Genomic DNA, 16,302 nt, shown 5'->3' with positions numbered 1-16,302 from the left:
AGCTTATATCAGAAAATCCTGTACCAAAGAATGTTGTTTGTACGGGGACACTTACTAACTCTTTAACGCTTTTTGACTCGGAATTATAGAGCATAAATCTTCGTTTCTGAGACGCACCAGAAGCATAAAACACTACCCCATCTTTTGTATTGCCTACAAGGGACAGCATCTCATCCTCACTGCTTCTAGTGTGTATACGTTCACCGCGTGGGAAGCTTCCCGATTCTGATATAAAGCGCTTGTATAATGTTCTCCTCATATCGTTATGTATGCTCTCTAAGCTTACACCATACTGTTCTTCTACCTTTCTTTCAAAGAGAATAGGAGAATGGAGGTACTGCTTCCAGCTATCAATAAACATATCAATACCATATGTTTCACTCATATGACGAAACAGAAAACCACCATACTGATATATTTTTCCAAATTGCACTTCAAAACTTGTAGGTAAGGAAGAAATGTTGTATGCGGGTAAGGTGTGGAGGAGTATATCTGCCCTTGTGGGAAGTATAAAGAAAGGATCATTGAGGCGCCCAGAAGAGAAAAATTCGCTCTCTACATGCACTGCTAGGCCTTCAATAAGCCAGAGAGGTAGATACAAGGCATTAATACTCATTGCACCAGTACCAAAGATTGTCGCAAATTCTGCAGCTACGCCCTCAGAGGCGAATATATGAAGATAGTGTGCAAACTCATGAATAAAAACATAACGTATCCAGCTTTCGTCAACTTTTGTGTTCCCTAGAGATGCAGTGTGCACTATAATAGCGTGAGGAAAGCTTGTGAAGAAGCCGTTGGGATACTGAGCTCTTCCGTTGATAATAACAGGGACTATGTGATTTTGGGGAAGATAATTCTGAAACATATGCTGTATCTCCTTCTTATAGGTATGCGCAACATCTATCAAATCTAGAACAAAGTCGGTATCTTGCAGTTCATATAAATACATAAAACCGCCTTCTACATGAGAATACCAAGCCTCGTAGGGGGCTTCAGATTCCCAACTGCGATACTCTGCATGAGTAACAGAAGACAAGAAGAGGAAGAATACACCTGTTATTGTTAGCGTGAGCTGTCGTTGCCTATACTGTAATGTACAATACATATGTTATCTATACTGCCCTTTTTAGTGTACGCATGCTATATATGGCTGCTTACAGCACCTACATTGCCTACATCATAGAACGTGATAGACCTGGTGCTTACAAACACAATATACGGATGCAAACAAACCATAATTATTATATACAATAGCATATACTGTATACATGCACCTTACTTTAGTGAAGATAAGTGGTTCGTTACTTAGTGATAAAAAGCTTCTTATGCTATTTCTCTCTGAGCTGCACGGCTATTGCACAAATAACAAGAGTCGCTACATTATTGTGCATGGAGGCGGAGCCACACTCAGTAAGTATTGCAGAAAGCATAACATACAATTCTCGTTTGATGAGCATGGGAATCGTAGTACCTCTGCTAGTGCTATGCAGGCTACACAACGTATACTTGCGGGTCAATTAAGCAGCGACCTCGTCCATGCATGTCTGACATTGCAAATACCTGCAATAGGATTGAGTGCAAGTGCCGGAGCAATGGTGCTGGCACAAGTACATAGCGGGCATAGCGGGGATAGCCATACAGGTACGGTGCTTTCCTGCGATCCAACACTGCCCTTGCTACTGCTGGAACAGCACTATGTTCCAGTTATAAATTCAGTTGCAAGTGACGGGAAGGCTCGTGCTCTTAATATAAACGCCGATGAGCTTGCTTCAGAACTCGCAATAGCAGCTCGTGCGGATGCTCTTATCTTTATTTCTGATGTAGAGGGAGTTATGGAAGAACAGCGCCTGCTGCCTAGTATGGGGAGAGAGAAAGCTACAACATTAACACAGAGTGGTGTTATTGAATTTGGAATGAGAGTAAAGGTTCTTTCAGCGTGCAAGGCGAAAGAATCCAAAGTAGAGCAGGTGTGTATAGGAAACTACACGAAGCAAAGAGATTTTCTAGAGTTGCTACAGGGTAGGCAAGGGACACGCATTGAGTAACACAATGTGGCACAACGCACATGACTCATAGAAACCACACAAGGAGAACAGGCAATAACGGTGCTGTAGATATATCGAGCGCCCATACTACTATGCATACAGCAGATACAGCGAAGCAAAACTCTTCTTTTCTCCCTAGCGTTTATGCTCCTGATATAGTCCTGAGTAAAGCAAAAGGTGATCGTGTGTGGGATACCGCTGGTGCTGTCTACATAGATTTCTGTGGGGGGATTGCAGTGCAATCTCTTGGTCATTCTCATCCTAGTATACTCCGCGCCATACACATACAATCAAAAAAAATAATGCACTGTTCAAATTTGTTCGCAAGTGAAGCATACATTGCCCTAGCAAAGGAGCTCGCCACACTTGCATGCACGGAATTTTCTTCTAGAGGCGATACCAGTATCTTGCAGAACCCTTTTTCTGCATGTTTTCTATGCAATAGTGGTACCGAAGCTAATGAAGCAGCACTCAAGTTTGCCCGTCTTGCTGCATATCGCAAAAATAAGAAGAAAAAGAACGTTTTTGTTTCCTTTCACAATTCTTTCCATGGAAGAACCTTGGGAGCACTGTCGGTAACTGGACAGGAACAATACCGTCATGCCTTTGCCCCACTTCTTCCTAACTGTATTCATGTTCCGTATAATGATTGCGATGCTCTAGGAGCAGCAATAGACGAAAATACTGCTGCTGTAATAGTAGAGCTTATACAGGGAGAGGGGGGTCTTAGCAGTATCGATAATAAGATGGCACACACACTGCACGCTCTGGCAAGGAAATTTCACTTCCTTATTATCGCTGATGAAGTGCAAACAGGACTATATCGCTGTGGTTCTGCATTTGCCTCTACACTTTATGGGCTTCGCCCAGATATCATAACGCTTGCAAAAGCACTGGGTGGGGGCTTACCCGCTGCAGCTGTACTATATCGTAAAGACATTCAAGACATGCTACGCGTTGGCGACCATGGGAGCACCCTTGGCGGGAACCCCCTTGTTGCAGCAGTCGCCCTCGCAACACTCTCTGTACTGAGATCTCAGAAGTTTCAAGAAAAGCGAAACACATCAGCTCAGCAGCTATACGCTATGCTGCAAGATATCTGTGTGCAGCACAGTGGTCTTAGTGTGCTGGGTGCTGGACACCTTCGGGGTATTCGCCTCGATAAGAAACTGGATAGTAGTACTATTCCAGCAATACTGAGTAGATGCAGAGAGAAAGGTTTGCTTATTCTTCGTACGGGGAGCGATGGACTTCGCATAGCACCATCACTTAACTGTAGCCACACAACAATGCGCAAAGCTATGCAGATACTGGGCACAGTGTTGAGTGAGCTGCTGTAGCTACACAAAAGCAACACAAAAGTGTGCGTTTCTCCTTACCTATTCTTCTCCTAGGAAAGAATTTGGGAGAAACATGGGATCTTGTTCTAAGGAATGAAGATAGCGGTTGAGTTCTTCTTCGTAGCGTTTTTTCTTGTTATAGGCTTCCTTATCTAGCGTTCCTGTCGTGGGAAGTACAGCGTATTTTTCTAGGGCTGCAATCATATCTTGTACATTAGCACCAAGCTCCTGCTCTGGGATAAGCTGGGAATATGCCACATAATCGTCTTTTGCTTGGCGATAATTTTTCATTATTACCCCAAGATTTGCTCTGTTAAGCAATGCCTCAGAATACCCAGGATTTCTTTTGATAAGCTCGGTAAAACCAGCGTATGATTTCTTGTATTCCTCTAATTGAGCATAGGCTACAGCGATATTAAACTTTATGCTACTTATTTCATCGCTCGTTATATTTTGAAGACCAATAGCGGTATAGTATTCGTTTATCGCATCTTGTATTCTATTTGCCCGCTGCAGCGTATATGCATATTCTGCACGTAGCAACGCATCAGCAGGAAAAAGAGTGACGGCCTGTGCATAGAACACTGTGGCCTCGTTATAATTCTTTGCAAGCACTTGATTTCTTGCCACTGACCACCAGTACTCCGACTGAGCTGGTAGAGCAGGAACGAGAAATAGCATGCTTATTGTACTTATTGCAAAAACACAGATGTGCTTATGGGTTCTTAGAGTATTCATCAACAATCTTACTTATATCTTCGGTAAAAATACGCACGCCTTTATCCAATCCTATAGTGTAGGGGCCACTTGAAAAAGTGACAGCATCTTCGAGGCGATAATGAAGGTAGGCCTTAAATCCAACTGTCGCTTCCGAACTAAGCACAAGCTTTTTGTTGGGCTCAATACGAAAGAGTGCTCCGTTTTTCCCAAACTGAGATATCAGTAATCTGCGAGACTCTGTAAGTGGGTTTCTTTCGCTGTTTACTACTTGGTCTGGGTGCTGTAATTGGAGAAAAAGGTCTCCAGATATTTGCTCTGCATGTGCTTTGTCTATAAGTGGGACGTAGCTACTCTTGTTGAGTTTTCTTAAAAATGGAAAATAGCGTTTTTGAATAGATCTTTTCTCATCTAACGAATACACATCCCCCTGAGCAAGCAGTGAGCGGGGGTAGTTATATGTGATAAAAAACGTTTTTTCATCCCGGAACCCTGAAAAATCCAATATCATTACTCGGTATTTTCCTCGCGGCATGATGTGGTAGTTCTCTGGAACAATGGTGCTGACAAGTATCCACTGTACACCTTCAATGTCTAGGATCTGCCATTCGTCCTTTGTTATTCGCCAGTATCTCTCGCTTTCATCGTGTACGACATATAACTCGTAGATCTCGTCGAAGCCATCTTCGTCATCAGCTAAAATATGAACTGAAAGCTTTTCGTAGATCTCGCCATTCATATGACTATGAATCTGCAAGCTCCATTTCATATCGTAGATAACTGGATCTGCACTGCTACAAGAGAAACACAGCACCACAATAGCAAGGCATATTGCACTGTAAGCGGTTGAGAAATACGTATTCATAAGTAACATATACGTGTTTACTACACTATCTCTAGTGCTACTAGTTAGTTGTTATAAAAAAATGGCTTAGCTTTACGTAATTTTTTTATTATCTTTCGTTCCAGGGTCTTTTTCTTTTTATTACGAATAGTCGAAGGTTTTTCATAATATTCTCTTTTTTTCCATTCTCGAATAATACCTTCTCTATCAACTAAACGCTTAAAGCGCTTAATTGCTTTTTCTATCGGTTCATTTGTTCCCACCTCTATATGTGCTATTACATACCTCCTTTATTTATTTTAGCGCATTCTTTATAGATACACTACCTACATATATTACTGTACATCTATTACGAAGACTTTGTCAAGCACCCCCATGCCCAACAAGGGATCGACTCTTACGTTATTTACCCTATATTCCCAGTGAAGGTGAGATGCGGTGGAAAAACCTGTGTTCCCTACCCTTCCTATTGTGTCTTCTGCCCTTACTACATCCCCTTCTACTACATCTATGCTACTCAGATGATAGTATAATGTGTAATGTCCTGGAAAATGAGAAATAGCCACGGTATTACCTGTTACTTGCCTGTGGTCTGCAAATACCACCCTGCCATGAGCAGAAGCAAGCACTTCTGTCCCCATAGGGGCAGCAATATCCACGCCCCCATGTATAGTCTTATCTATCAATGAGCCCGCTTGATCCATAAAGCGTCTCGCCTGAGAATATAGCCCAGTGACATATGTGTATTTCTTAAGTGGGAAGATATATTGATCGAAGGCAAAGTAATCATTTTCACGTAGCTCTGCAGTAATGCTCCACAAAGTACGGGCTTCTTTTATAACTCTTGGGCTAGGGGGCGTCTTTCTTCTTTTGCTTAGCACAGTACTCAGTGTAATATCTTCCACTTCCACATCACGTTTTCTAATAAATATGAGTGTACTCGTCTTTTCGATAAGACCGTTATTATCAGCCAACGCAAGAACATACGACCCCGTTTCTAATGTGCTTGGAATACCAAGTACTGCAAATTGCCTTTCTTCTTTTACAAGAATAGGAGCAGTGAGTATTGTTTCCTTTTTGTGCTGCAACTGAACATGATGACGAGTCTGAACCTGCTTGCTAAACACAACCGCAATTACTTCTCCTGTTATACATTCCAATGCTGTCGCGGTATTTCTGTGCAAAAAAGGTATACGATCTATGCTAAGATGCAGTTGTTTTTCAAGTAGAAGCTGACTTGTGGCTACACCTGTGCTCTGTGCAAATACCTCTGTGCATAGTAATGCATATAGTGTGCATGTACAGAGAAACAGCAAGAATATTATTGTTCGCTCTTTCATGCTTCTTTCATGTATTTAATGACCCGAGAAAAAACATCTATGTTTGTTATTTTGTTTTTCATTGCTCCAAATCAAACATGAGATTTTTTACAATAAAAGTAAATTGTTCTATGCCATTATATGTATCAAGCTTAATGTGTGCAAGCAATGATAAAGTACGTGTATTTTTTAGCTGCTCATACGTAACTGAAAATTCAGAGTAATTCCACATCAAGGCGACTACTTTGTATTCTCTAATTTTAAGGATAAGCTTGATATGCTGTAAGGAGCTCCCAATGACATCTACTCTATCCAGTTCTACAGCTTTTAGTAAGATACGAATCTGCTGCCATTTTTCTCCATACGGCTCTAGGGTCTGCGCAAGAGTTTTTAGTTCATTAATATTAAAATAATGTTGTGGAAGCTCCAGGTCAATTTCAACATTCTCCGTCGCTCCCTCTTCCTCGCTTACTATATACTCTCTTACATGCTCTTCTAGAAAACGCATAACGTTTTCGTGCTGTGCATCCTCAAAGGAGAAACCCCCAGCAGCACTATGCCCACCCCCATCAATAAGCAAGTCTCTCATGCTTTCTATAAGTGCGCTTGCATTCATAAAAGAGTCGCAGCGAATAGAGCCGCTCATAACGCCCTCTGTTCGTTGAGTAATAATTATTGTGGGAACGCGGTGGGTACGAAGCAGGGTATTTGCCACAGAGCCTGTGAAAGAAAATGGAATCTGTACATTATGTAGTAGAATAAAGTCTTTGTAATACTCTAATTTTTCTTGTGCTGTAGCATATATTTGTTTTTTTATGCCATCCATCTGCGATATACGTTGCTTATTGAAATCCATAAGCGTTTTGGCAAGAGACTCTGTTTCTTGTTCCTCTTGACAGAGCAATAATTCTACTGCTGTATCTGCCTTGCCTAGTCTCCCAGCCGCGTTTATCACCGGGGCTAATTTCCACGCTAATGTTTGGCTTTCAATTTTTTTGTCATGATGCTTTAATTCTCTCAGTAGTGCCAGTAGTCCTTGGTTGGGCTGTGTTGACAACACAGAAAGACCTCGTTTTATGAGGATGCGATTTTCGTTATGTAAGGGCATAATATCCGCTACAGTTGCCAAGGCTACTAAATCCATTACATCTTCCTCAGACTCTGCAAAGCAACGAAGTGTTTTCATCATCATTCGATAAAAAATGAGAAAGAGTACATCAATTTCCTGTAGGGTCTTTTCGCTGTACTTGGTATACTGCTCTTTCTCTCTTATTTGCAGTAAGGACTTCCCTTTGCTTGAAGGGAATTGCTGTTCACACTGTTCTTGCAAATCGCTTAAGTATATTTCTAATGAATTGCCAAGAAATTTATTGAGTAGCTGCATCTGCTGCTTTGCATTATAAGTAAAAAGAGCCAGATCTCCCACGGCTCTTGCTAGCTCTTCTGCTGCATGTGGCATATCTTTGCTTACAGTAATAGTTCGCTTCCACTTGCAGGTAAGATTTCGTACACAGATTAATTCTATATTGAGTGCTTGGTGCATAGGAACTGCATGCAGTAGGCATACCTCTTGCTGATACCACTCTGTTTGCGAAAAAAGTAAGGCACTGTATACCTTGTACGCTAGTGCTGCAGCACAAATATAGAGATACGGATAATTCTGCCCTTCTATTTTTGCATCTAGTACAGTGTGCGCATTGGGTATAGTAGCTCTAGGGTCATGATGATCAAAGAGCAGCACATCAACGCCCTTCGAAGATATAAAGTCAATCTCTTGATGATTGCTTATACCACAGTCAATAGTAATGATAAGTGTTATATTATTATCATAATAACGTTGCAAATCATCATTACTGAGACCATAGGAATGCTTGCCCACTGGCACCTCCCATTGAACATCTATGTGTAGTTTTCTGAGTGCCTTTACAAGTATTGTAGTTCCAGTAATGCCATCCACATCCTTGTCGCCAAACACAAGCACTTTTTCTTGTTCTTCTGCGGCTTTGAGTATCCTGTCTACAGCCTGCTCCATATTGCTAAACAGAAATGGATTATGAAGAAACGCACTATCATCTTCAATAAAGAAGGGGAGTTCTTCCTTGGACATAACTCCCCTCCTTACAAGGACAGTTGCAAGAGGCAAGGGAATCCCTAGTTCTTTATGCAGTTGTATTACTATTTCTTTATTTACTTCTCTTTTTATCCAATCCATTACGTTATATTATACATTCCAGAACTGAAATTGATTTATACATATCCTACAATAAAGCGGAAAATCTCTATTTTCTTTTCTAGCAAACTTTGCCAAAGATTCATAAGGTAGAGAATAAAGCTCTGTAGAATGGGGAGGGAAATTTTTGAAAGCAGCATAACTTGCTCTACTATTTTTTTTCCTTGTGCTACATTGAGGGCATGTAGGAGCTCGTGTGCCATAGTGTATGCCTGAGTGTAATTATGCATGCTTATTGCTGCAGTTGCACTTGTTTTACGCAAAGGTCTCCTTGTATCTTCAATTGTAACATTGCCTGAGTAGTCAAGAATGACACTAACGCTACCCGCGTTACTATATGCCGAAGGGAGCTGAGGTTGCCAGCCATTATTTCTTAAGCTCTGCCAAAGAAACACCGCAAGTGTTTCTCTCCAGTACAGTTCTTTGTATTCTATGGCACATAGAACACTCTCTACAATGGTCTTAAACTGCTTGCGGTGATCTGCCCCAACTAGCCTTCTTACAATATCTGCATATACACATGCTGTATAGTACGTGGGAAGCGAATCGCTTAATGCAAAAGCATGACTGTACACATCTATTTCGCTAATTGTAATCCCCTTCTTTCTTTGAATGAGCGTAAAATTTCCCATGAGGAGATGGGATAGGGTTCGCTTATTAAGGTCGCGACTCTTTCTTGCACCGTAAAGAACAGCATACAGAAGACCTTGCTCGGTATATATTCCAACTTTTTTATGTATCTCCCCCATTGGAGCAACATATACTACTATACCGCGGCATGTTTTCGAAGCAACTACATACATACTGTAATTATGTTATAATATATATATGAGAGAAGTAGTAGATTTAATACCGCATCGTAGCCCTTTTTTGTTTGTTGACGAATTAATCGAGTGTAGCAAGGAAAGAATAGTTGGGATAAAAACATTTACCGTCACTGAATTCTTTTTCCCTGGGCACTTCCCTAATCACCCTATTGTTCCTGGTGTTATTCTCATAGAGGCTATGGCTCAATGTGGCGGGGCTGGGATTATGTCCCTTAGCGAGGACTCTGCAAATATGCTTTTTTTTCTCGCAACTGTAAGCAACGTTAAATTTCGAAAGCCTGTGTATCCCAAGGACCAGGTAAGATTTGAAATTGAAAATAATAAGATTGGGACAAGAGTTATCTCTCAGAAAGGGAAGACGTACCATAATACTACAAACGTTCTTGCTGCAGAAGCACAGTGGATGTGCATTGTAAGCAACGAAGGTGGTACCTCGGCATAAAAGTTACATCTTGGGATATAAGGAGGAGTAATGTATACATCAATCCCACAAAGGGTATGGCAGATAAGCAAAACATACCCTGACAACACCATCTGTTATTCAAAAACAGACAATCAAAAATACACACCTATCACTTACGCTGCTTTTATGAAGGATGTACTAAAAACCGCTCATTTTCTTGCCAAGCACTGTGGCGTGAAAAGTGGTGATCATATTGGGCTTATTTGTGATAATAGAAAAGAATGGCTTGAATGCGATTTATCTATTCTGTCTTTAGGGGCAGTGGATGTTCCGAGGGGTACAGACACAAAACTAAGCGAGATAGCATTTATCTTGCAGCATGCAAAAGTAAAAGGGGTAATATTTGAAAACATTGATTCTTTTCTTGCACTTAACAAAGAGTGCCCTGCATTCTGTAAAAAATTAAAGTTTATTATTATAATTGATCCGGCAACGAAGCAAAAAATAACAAAAGTAAAAACTGTTACAAAAATTATTCACTATGCGGATATCGCCAAAACAAGTATTTCCTCCCAAGAAGAACAGATGATGGAAAAAAAGATTGAAAAAGTGGAGTTGGACGATATTGCAACAATAATATATACCTCTGGCACCACTAATGAACCAAAAGGAGCGTGCATTACCCATAGGAACTTTCTTTTTCAAATAGACCGTGTAGTACCAGAACGGATAAGCCTTAATCCAAAAGACATACTCCTTACCATACTTCCTATTTGGCATATCTTTGAGAGGGAGGTAAACTACATTACAATATGCGTTGGGGCGGGTCTTGCGTACTCTAAACCAATAGGTTCTGTGTTTTTAGAAGACATAAAAAATATACAGCCTTCATTTCTTACTTCGGTACCACGCATTTGGGAAGGGGTATATCAGGCTGTAAAAAGAAAAGTTTCACAGGGCTCCCCTATCAAAAAACTGTTTTTTGCCAGTGGGGTATTTGTTGGGAAGATGCATTCCTATATTAAACATCTGAAAAACGCAACAATTCCTGCGTTTACCCCTGCTAATCGTATTCGATTTATTGAAAAGGCTGTAGGGTATCCTCTGTACTACCTTCTCTTCCCTATTCGTGCTGTGCTTGATTTACTTGTGTTTAAGAAAATTCGAAAATTACTTGGACCTAATTTTAAGTGTGGGATATCGGGTGGGGGTTCGCTGGTACAAGGTGTTGACGACTTTTTCCAAGCAGCAAATATTAAGCTACTCAATGGCTACGGACTTACCGAAACCTCCCCTGTCCTAGCGGTTCGTAACGAATACCGCCCCGAATACAATGGTGTAGGAAAAATACTGAAAGATGTGGAGTATAAAGTCTTAGATGAATATGGATACCCTGTAAAAGCAGGAAAAAAAGGTGTTTTGCATGTTAAATGCGACCAAGTTATGGCGGGGTACTACAACAACCCAAAAGCAACGTCTGAAGTGCTTTCTAAAGATGGGTGGTTAAACACAGGGGATATAGTGGTGATGTCGCCAAAGGGAGATATTAAAATAATCGGAAGAGAGAAAAACACCATTGTACTTAGCAATGGAAAAAATATAGAACCGGAGTTTGTAGAAAACACTGTACTCCAATCGCCGTATATTGATAACGTTGTAGTTCTAGGACAGGATAAAAAATTCTTATCTGCACTTATTGTGCCCAATAAGGAAATGTTGCAAAAAAAGGCACAGGAACTGGGCATAGTAAACGATGAAATTGAAGTTCTATATAATGATCAGCAAATAAGGAATGTAATACAAAGTGAGCTGGAAAAGATATCCAGAACATTGAGCGCATACGAAAAGATACTACAATTCACCCTTATACACACTTCTTTTACTGTAGGAAAAGAATTAACTCAGACGCTTAAAATTAAAAGATATTACATACATAAAGAGTACGCAAAAGAAATACAAAAATTACTAGCAAATTAAAATTACTAGCATGGCACTTGGCGCTAACTTGGTGCTACTTATATTGCATTCTACTTATATAAACAAGTGTGGCGCTCACTAAAGTATAGCGCACCTATTGCAGGGAGATGCATATCTTATTTATCCCCATAGATAACATATGCATCTAGAAATCCATGCTTTCTCCAATAAAGCAATTCTACCCCTAATTCTTCATGACGTAGCGGTCCTATCAGCAATCTATAAAAATCTGAACCCTCTTGCTTATATATTGATAATTGTGAATTCTGCTCTTTAGCTCTTAAAATCTCTTGCTTCGCAGCATCTTCTATAGCAGCATAACTTTTATTGCTAAGTACTTGAATAAAACGTTTAGCACCTAGTGTAGCTAACTGTTCTATGCTGCTTGTCTCTTCAAATGCAGTTGGATCTTCTATGTCTTGTTCTATTGCCTGCGTAGGTTCAGGTGCCTCCTCAGGTGCTTCTGTAGGCTGCTCTTCTTCGATTACTTCAGGGCTACTTTCTTCTACTGTGGGTTCGGGGGAGGATTCTTCAATCTTGGGGCTAGTGTCTATAATAAGCTCAGGTACTACTTCTTCTGCACTTGGTACATCTAGTGTTTCAGGTGCCTCGTTGAACTCTGGGGTAAATTCTGGTTGGGTTTCCTCAACAGGTTCTTCAATAGGTTCTGGACGCATGTCATCTGGTGTAGCACTGGGGGCTATATCTTCATTGAACTCTGGGGTAAATTCTGGTTGGGTTTCCTCAACAGGTTCTTCAATAGGTTCTGGACGCATGTCATCTGGTGTAGCACTGGGGGCTATATCTTCGTTGTGTTCCTCAGAGGGTATGGGAAGTGGAGGAAAGGATGGTGTGGTGGTTTCTATTTCAAATTGCGTATCTGGCGGAGTTCCTGGTACTTGTTTGGGCTCTGCATCAGAAGGTGTACTGTCTAGCTCAACTTGCTGGGGAATATCGCCTGGTTTTTTTTCCTCTAATTCAGGATTCTTCTGTGGCATTATAGGGAGATTACTGGGTTCATCTTCCATGCTAATTGAATCTGGCTTCAAGGGAAAGTTTTCGGGTTTCTGGTCTACATTTATAGCATTAGGAACAGTAGTAATTTCATTTTGAGGAGGTAGGTCTGTTGATCCCTCTTCCAATTCTGCTATGAGGGGATCGCTCTCTTCTGCTGCCTCTTTGGTGTTTTGCTCTTCTAGAGAAGACGCCTGTGTTGGAGCATCTTCTGCTGTTGCTGCGGTATCTACATCTGCTTGAGGGGTATGAGAAGGCACATAGCCGTCGATGTTTGGTATATTTTCTTCTTCAGCGTCCCTATCAGGTGAATGGGAATATGTATATACTTCTTTATTTGGAGCTACTGCATGAAAAATATCGTCAGATGGGGCGGTATCACGAATGAGATCTGATTCTAAGTAAACAAACTCCCCCAAAGGAACCACATCTGGTTGCGATCTTTTGCCAGGAGCAACTATAATGCCTTCGCTCTGTGCATTGATCTCTGCTGTGTACAAAAACGCAGGCAGCAATAGTATGAGAAAAGAACACAAAGGTCGATAGTTGGGCTTCATAAGTACAGTTTCCTTACTACGTAATCGGTATAAATCATCTACAAATAAAGTTAAAAATTATATTGTTACTTCTATTCTAAGCTATGTATAATATGGCTATTTACTCCCATACTCTACATTTACTATATTATGATAACAGAAGATGACAGAATACTATATTATCGGCACCAACAAGGCAGCAGAATCTTTACTCTGTGATCTTTTGCAAAAATATCCTTCACGTTCTTTTTTTTTCTTAAGCACTGATATAGCACACAGATCACATATACATGGAGTGCAGGTTCTCCCCTTTTCTTTAGCAGCTATGCAGGAAAAACCTCATGGATACCTCAAAAGAGAGTGTATTATCTGCACCGAACTTACTCAAAACACCTTACAAGACTTGTATACCATGCAATGTACCCAACCTCATATGACTGTCCGCGTGCTCCCCAGGGTCTTTAGCGACATTGAAGAACCTAAATATGTACACTGCAAAATCCTAGAACTGCAGGATGTGTTATTTAAGAATAACGCGATTCCTATAAACGGAAACCTACTCAGTTCCCTTGACAATAAACGCGTTCTTATTACTGGAGCTGGCGGAACGCTAGGAAGCGAACTCGCCATTCAATTACTACACACTAATATAAGTGATGTATATCTTCTTGGGCACGGAGAGTATAGTATTTTTCTTACTGTGCAGAGAATGAAGAAATTTCAAAGCTTGGGGGTGGGGACGCAAATACGCTGCCATCCTGTATTATGCGAGCTCTTAGAAAGAAATATGGTGATGCGCACTATTGCTGACATACGCCCCGACATTATCATCCATGCAGCGGCCTATAAGCATGTTGATTTAGTTGAATCTGCTCCATTTATTGGGCTGGCATCTAATGTTTTTGCTACACGATTTCTGCTAGACGCCGCTCATGAAGCATCTGTTTCTTCTTTCATTTTTCCATCTACAGACAAGGCATGTGAGCCAATTTCCATATACGGTGCAAGCAAGCTTATATGTGAAGAATTACTTTTGTGCTCTCAATACCCACGCCCCAACATCATAATTGTTCGCTTTGCCAATATACTTGCGTCACGCGGCAGCGTGATCTCAGTGTTTGAGGAGCAGATAGTAGAAAACAGTAGCGTTGCCATTACTGATGCCCGCTGTCTTCGCTATTTCACACACTGCTCTGAGATAGCATCGTCTATGCTCCAGCTTTACCAACAGTACCACGCAAAGCGTGTACAGCTCTTTATCTTAGTTTCTGAAATAAAACTACGTATAGACGATTTTGTAGCGAAGATTGCTGCGTTACACATAAAAGATACTCAGAAAACAATAGATATTAAAGAGCTAGGGCTACGTGCTGGCGAGAAATTAGAAGAAATCATATGCGCTGAACATGAGAAGAAAGAAAGCACTACACTACCCTCAGTATTCTCAATTACACATGACCACACGCAGAATAATATTACCGATATCAATTCCTTGCTAAAAAATCTAGAATCAGTATGCTTTTACGATTCATCAAAACCCGAACAATACCGTTCATTAGAGTCGCTTATTTCTTATCTGAACAATCATATTCCTTCTTTTGCTATGCGGAAGCAGAAGCTATAAGCAAGGCTAGTGAGCTATTGTGTGCAATAGTTTCAAGCTGTATACATCATTGAGATCATGACTTACTAAGATTGCTGGAATGGTATTTTCTTCTATTTTCCCCCACACCCATTCTCGTATTGCTGCCCTAAGGTCTGTATCCAATTTCGAAAAGGGCTCGTCCAAAAGTAGCATGCGTGGCTTCGAAAGCAATGTCCTCGCAAGTGCCAGTCGTGCCTGCTGACCTCCTGATAAGGTATGCGGGTATACAGATGCCAGTCTATGGGGTAATTTAGCGTCTTCTAGGGTGTTTTGTACTACGATTTTTTTTTCTTCCTTCTTCAAGGCGTTTGGTACAGCATACAGCAAATTCTCTCTTACAGTCATATGAGGGAAGAGTAGTCCTTCTTGGGAAAGAAAACCAATCTTTCTTTTTTCTGTTGGAACTTGGCAGAGGTTTCTCCCATCTACAATTACCCTTCCTTCACAGTCAAATGCATGCGTATCTATAACACCAGTGATAAAGTTAAGAAGAGAGCTTTTTCCCGATCCACTATTACCCATAACAGTAAGCACCGATCCATCCTCTATAGCAAGGCTAAGGTTTTGTATTAATATATGTTGAGGTTGAGCACGAGAGGTTCGCAAAGAGATAGTAATATTCTCTAACAAAGCACTCATACACGCACCTTCCGAACACCTTTTTGAAATCTTTCTATAAGCATACCAAAAGTAAGCACTGCAAGATTAAGTGCTATCAATAGAACACCTGATATACTCATAATTTGACGACTAGTTCCTGAATGCAGAACTACAGCAAGCACTGTTGCTGTTTCCCAACGTCCTTCTCCAATGTACTGAGTGCTTACATATTCTGCAATGCTTACCAATACCCCCAGGAGCATAGAATATCCTACAACTGTGCTTAGCATGGGAAGTTTAATGCGGAAAAAGATATTTATGTAGCTTTTTCCAAGTAGTTTTCCCTGCGTTACAAAATAGGTATTATATGTCTTAAATGTTCCGTACAGAAAAAGAAGCATGTACGGCACTATTCTTAGTGCATGCGACCATATAAGGGCAAAAATACTGCCATTAATACGTAGGATAAGAAAAAACATATGTGCGCCTGAAATGTAGACTATGCTTGGAATAAGAATGGGAAGCATAAAAAATCCCAACACAATGAACTGGTGTTTCCAGTTATTATAATGCAGCTGCTCAAGCAGAATAAGCACGATTACTGTAGAAATAAGGGTGCTTAGCAGTGCAATAAGCAGTGAAGTACCTATAGAACCCATAAAACGGGATACATAGGAGGGGGTCTGAAGCAATCCTACAACATTAGGAAGGATGTTTGGAAAATCCCAGCGAACTACAAAACTCCATATGAGTAACATAAACGTAGAGAGTATGCTAATACCAAGAAAAAATATAAAAAGAGCAT

General features: G+C 40.7%; 6 protein-coding genes across 6 annotated transcripts; 4 read left to right on the top strand and 2 right to left on the bottom strand.

The window, feature by feature from the left end:
* Nucleotides 1-1,268: 1,268 nt before the first annotated feature.
* On the top strand, nucleotides 1,269-2,045 carry LOC132564271 (acetylglutamate kinase-like). The gene has a single exon (XM_060228943.1). The coding sequence runs from the start codon at nucleotides 1,269-1,271 to the stop codon at nucleotides 2,043-2,045; it is 777 nt and encodes a 258-aa protein (XP_060084926.1).
* Nucleotides 2,046-2,065: 20 nt separating this feature from the next.
* Nucleotides 2,066-3,385, top strand: LOC132564270 (acetylornithine aminotransferase-like). Its single transcript, XM_060228942.1, has one exon. It carries the CDS (start codon nucleotides 2,066-2,068, stop codon nucleotides 3,383-3,385), a length of 1,320 nt encoding a protein of 439 aa, XP_060084925.1.
* A 6,526-nt stretch (nucleotides 3,386-9,911) lies between these two features.
* LOC132564269 (uncharacterized) lies at nucleotides 9,912-11,702 on the top strand. Its single transcript, XM_060228941.1, has one exon. The coding sequence runs from the start codon at nucleotides 9,912-9,914 to the stop codon at nucleotides 11,700-11,702; it is 1,791 nt and encodes a 596-aa protein (XP_060084924.1).
* Nucleotides 11,703-11,818: 116 nt separating this feature from the next.
* Nucleotides 11,819-13,273, bottom strand: LOC132564268 (probable serine/threonine-protein kinase kinX). Its single transcript, XM_060228940.1, has one exon. The coding sequence runs from the start codon at nucleotides 13,271-13,273 to the stop codon at nucleotides 11,819-11,821; it is 1,455 nt and encodes a 484-aa protein (XP_060084923.1).
* Nucleotides 13,274-13,577: 304 nt separating this feature from the next.
* LOC132564267 (UDP-N-acetyl-alpha-D-glucosamine C6 dehydratase-like) lies at nucleotides 13,578-14,876 on the top strand. The gene has a single exon (XM_060228939.1). The coding sequence runs from the start codon at nucleotides 13,578-13,580 to the stop codon at nucleotides 14,874-14,876; it is 1,299 nt and encodes a 432-aa protein (XP_060084922.1).
* A 6-nt stretch (nucleotides 14,877-14,882) lies between these two features.
* Nucleotides 14,883-15,536, bottom strand: LOC132564266 (uncharacterized ABC transporter ATP-binding protein YnjD-like). The gene has a single exon (XM_060228938.1). The coding sequence runs from the start codon at nucleotides 15,534-15,536 to the stop codon at nucleotides 14,883-14,885; it is 654 nt and encodes a 217-aa protein (XP_060084921.1).
* Nucleotides 15,537-16,302: the final 766 nt, after the last annotated feature.

Source organism: Ylistrum balloti, unplaced genomic scaffold, assembly GCF_031769215.1.
Source record: "Ylistrum balloti isolate Yb309-2 unplaced genomic scaffold, AGI_CSIRO_Ybal_v1 Utg372114, whole genome shotgun sequence".
NCBI classification, from domain to species: Eukaryota; Metazoa; Mollusca; class Bivalvia; order Pectinida; family Pectinidae; genus Ylistrum; species Ylistrum balloti.
Note: the sequence above shows the minus strand (reverse complement) of the source record. Positions and strands in the feature narration are given on the sequence as shown.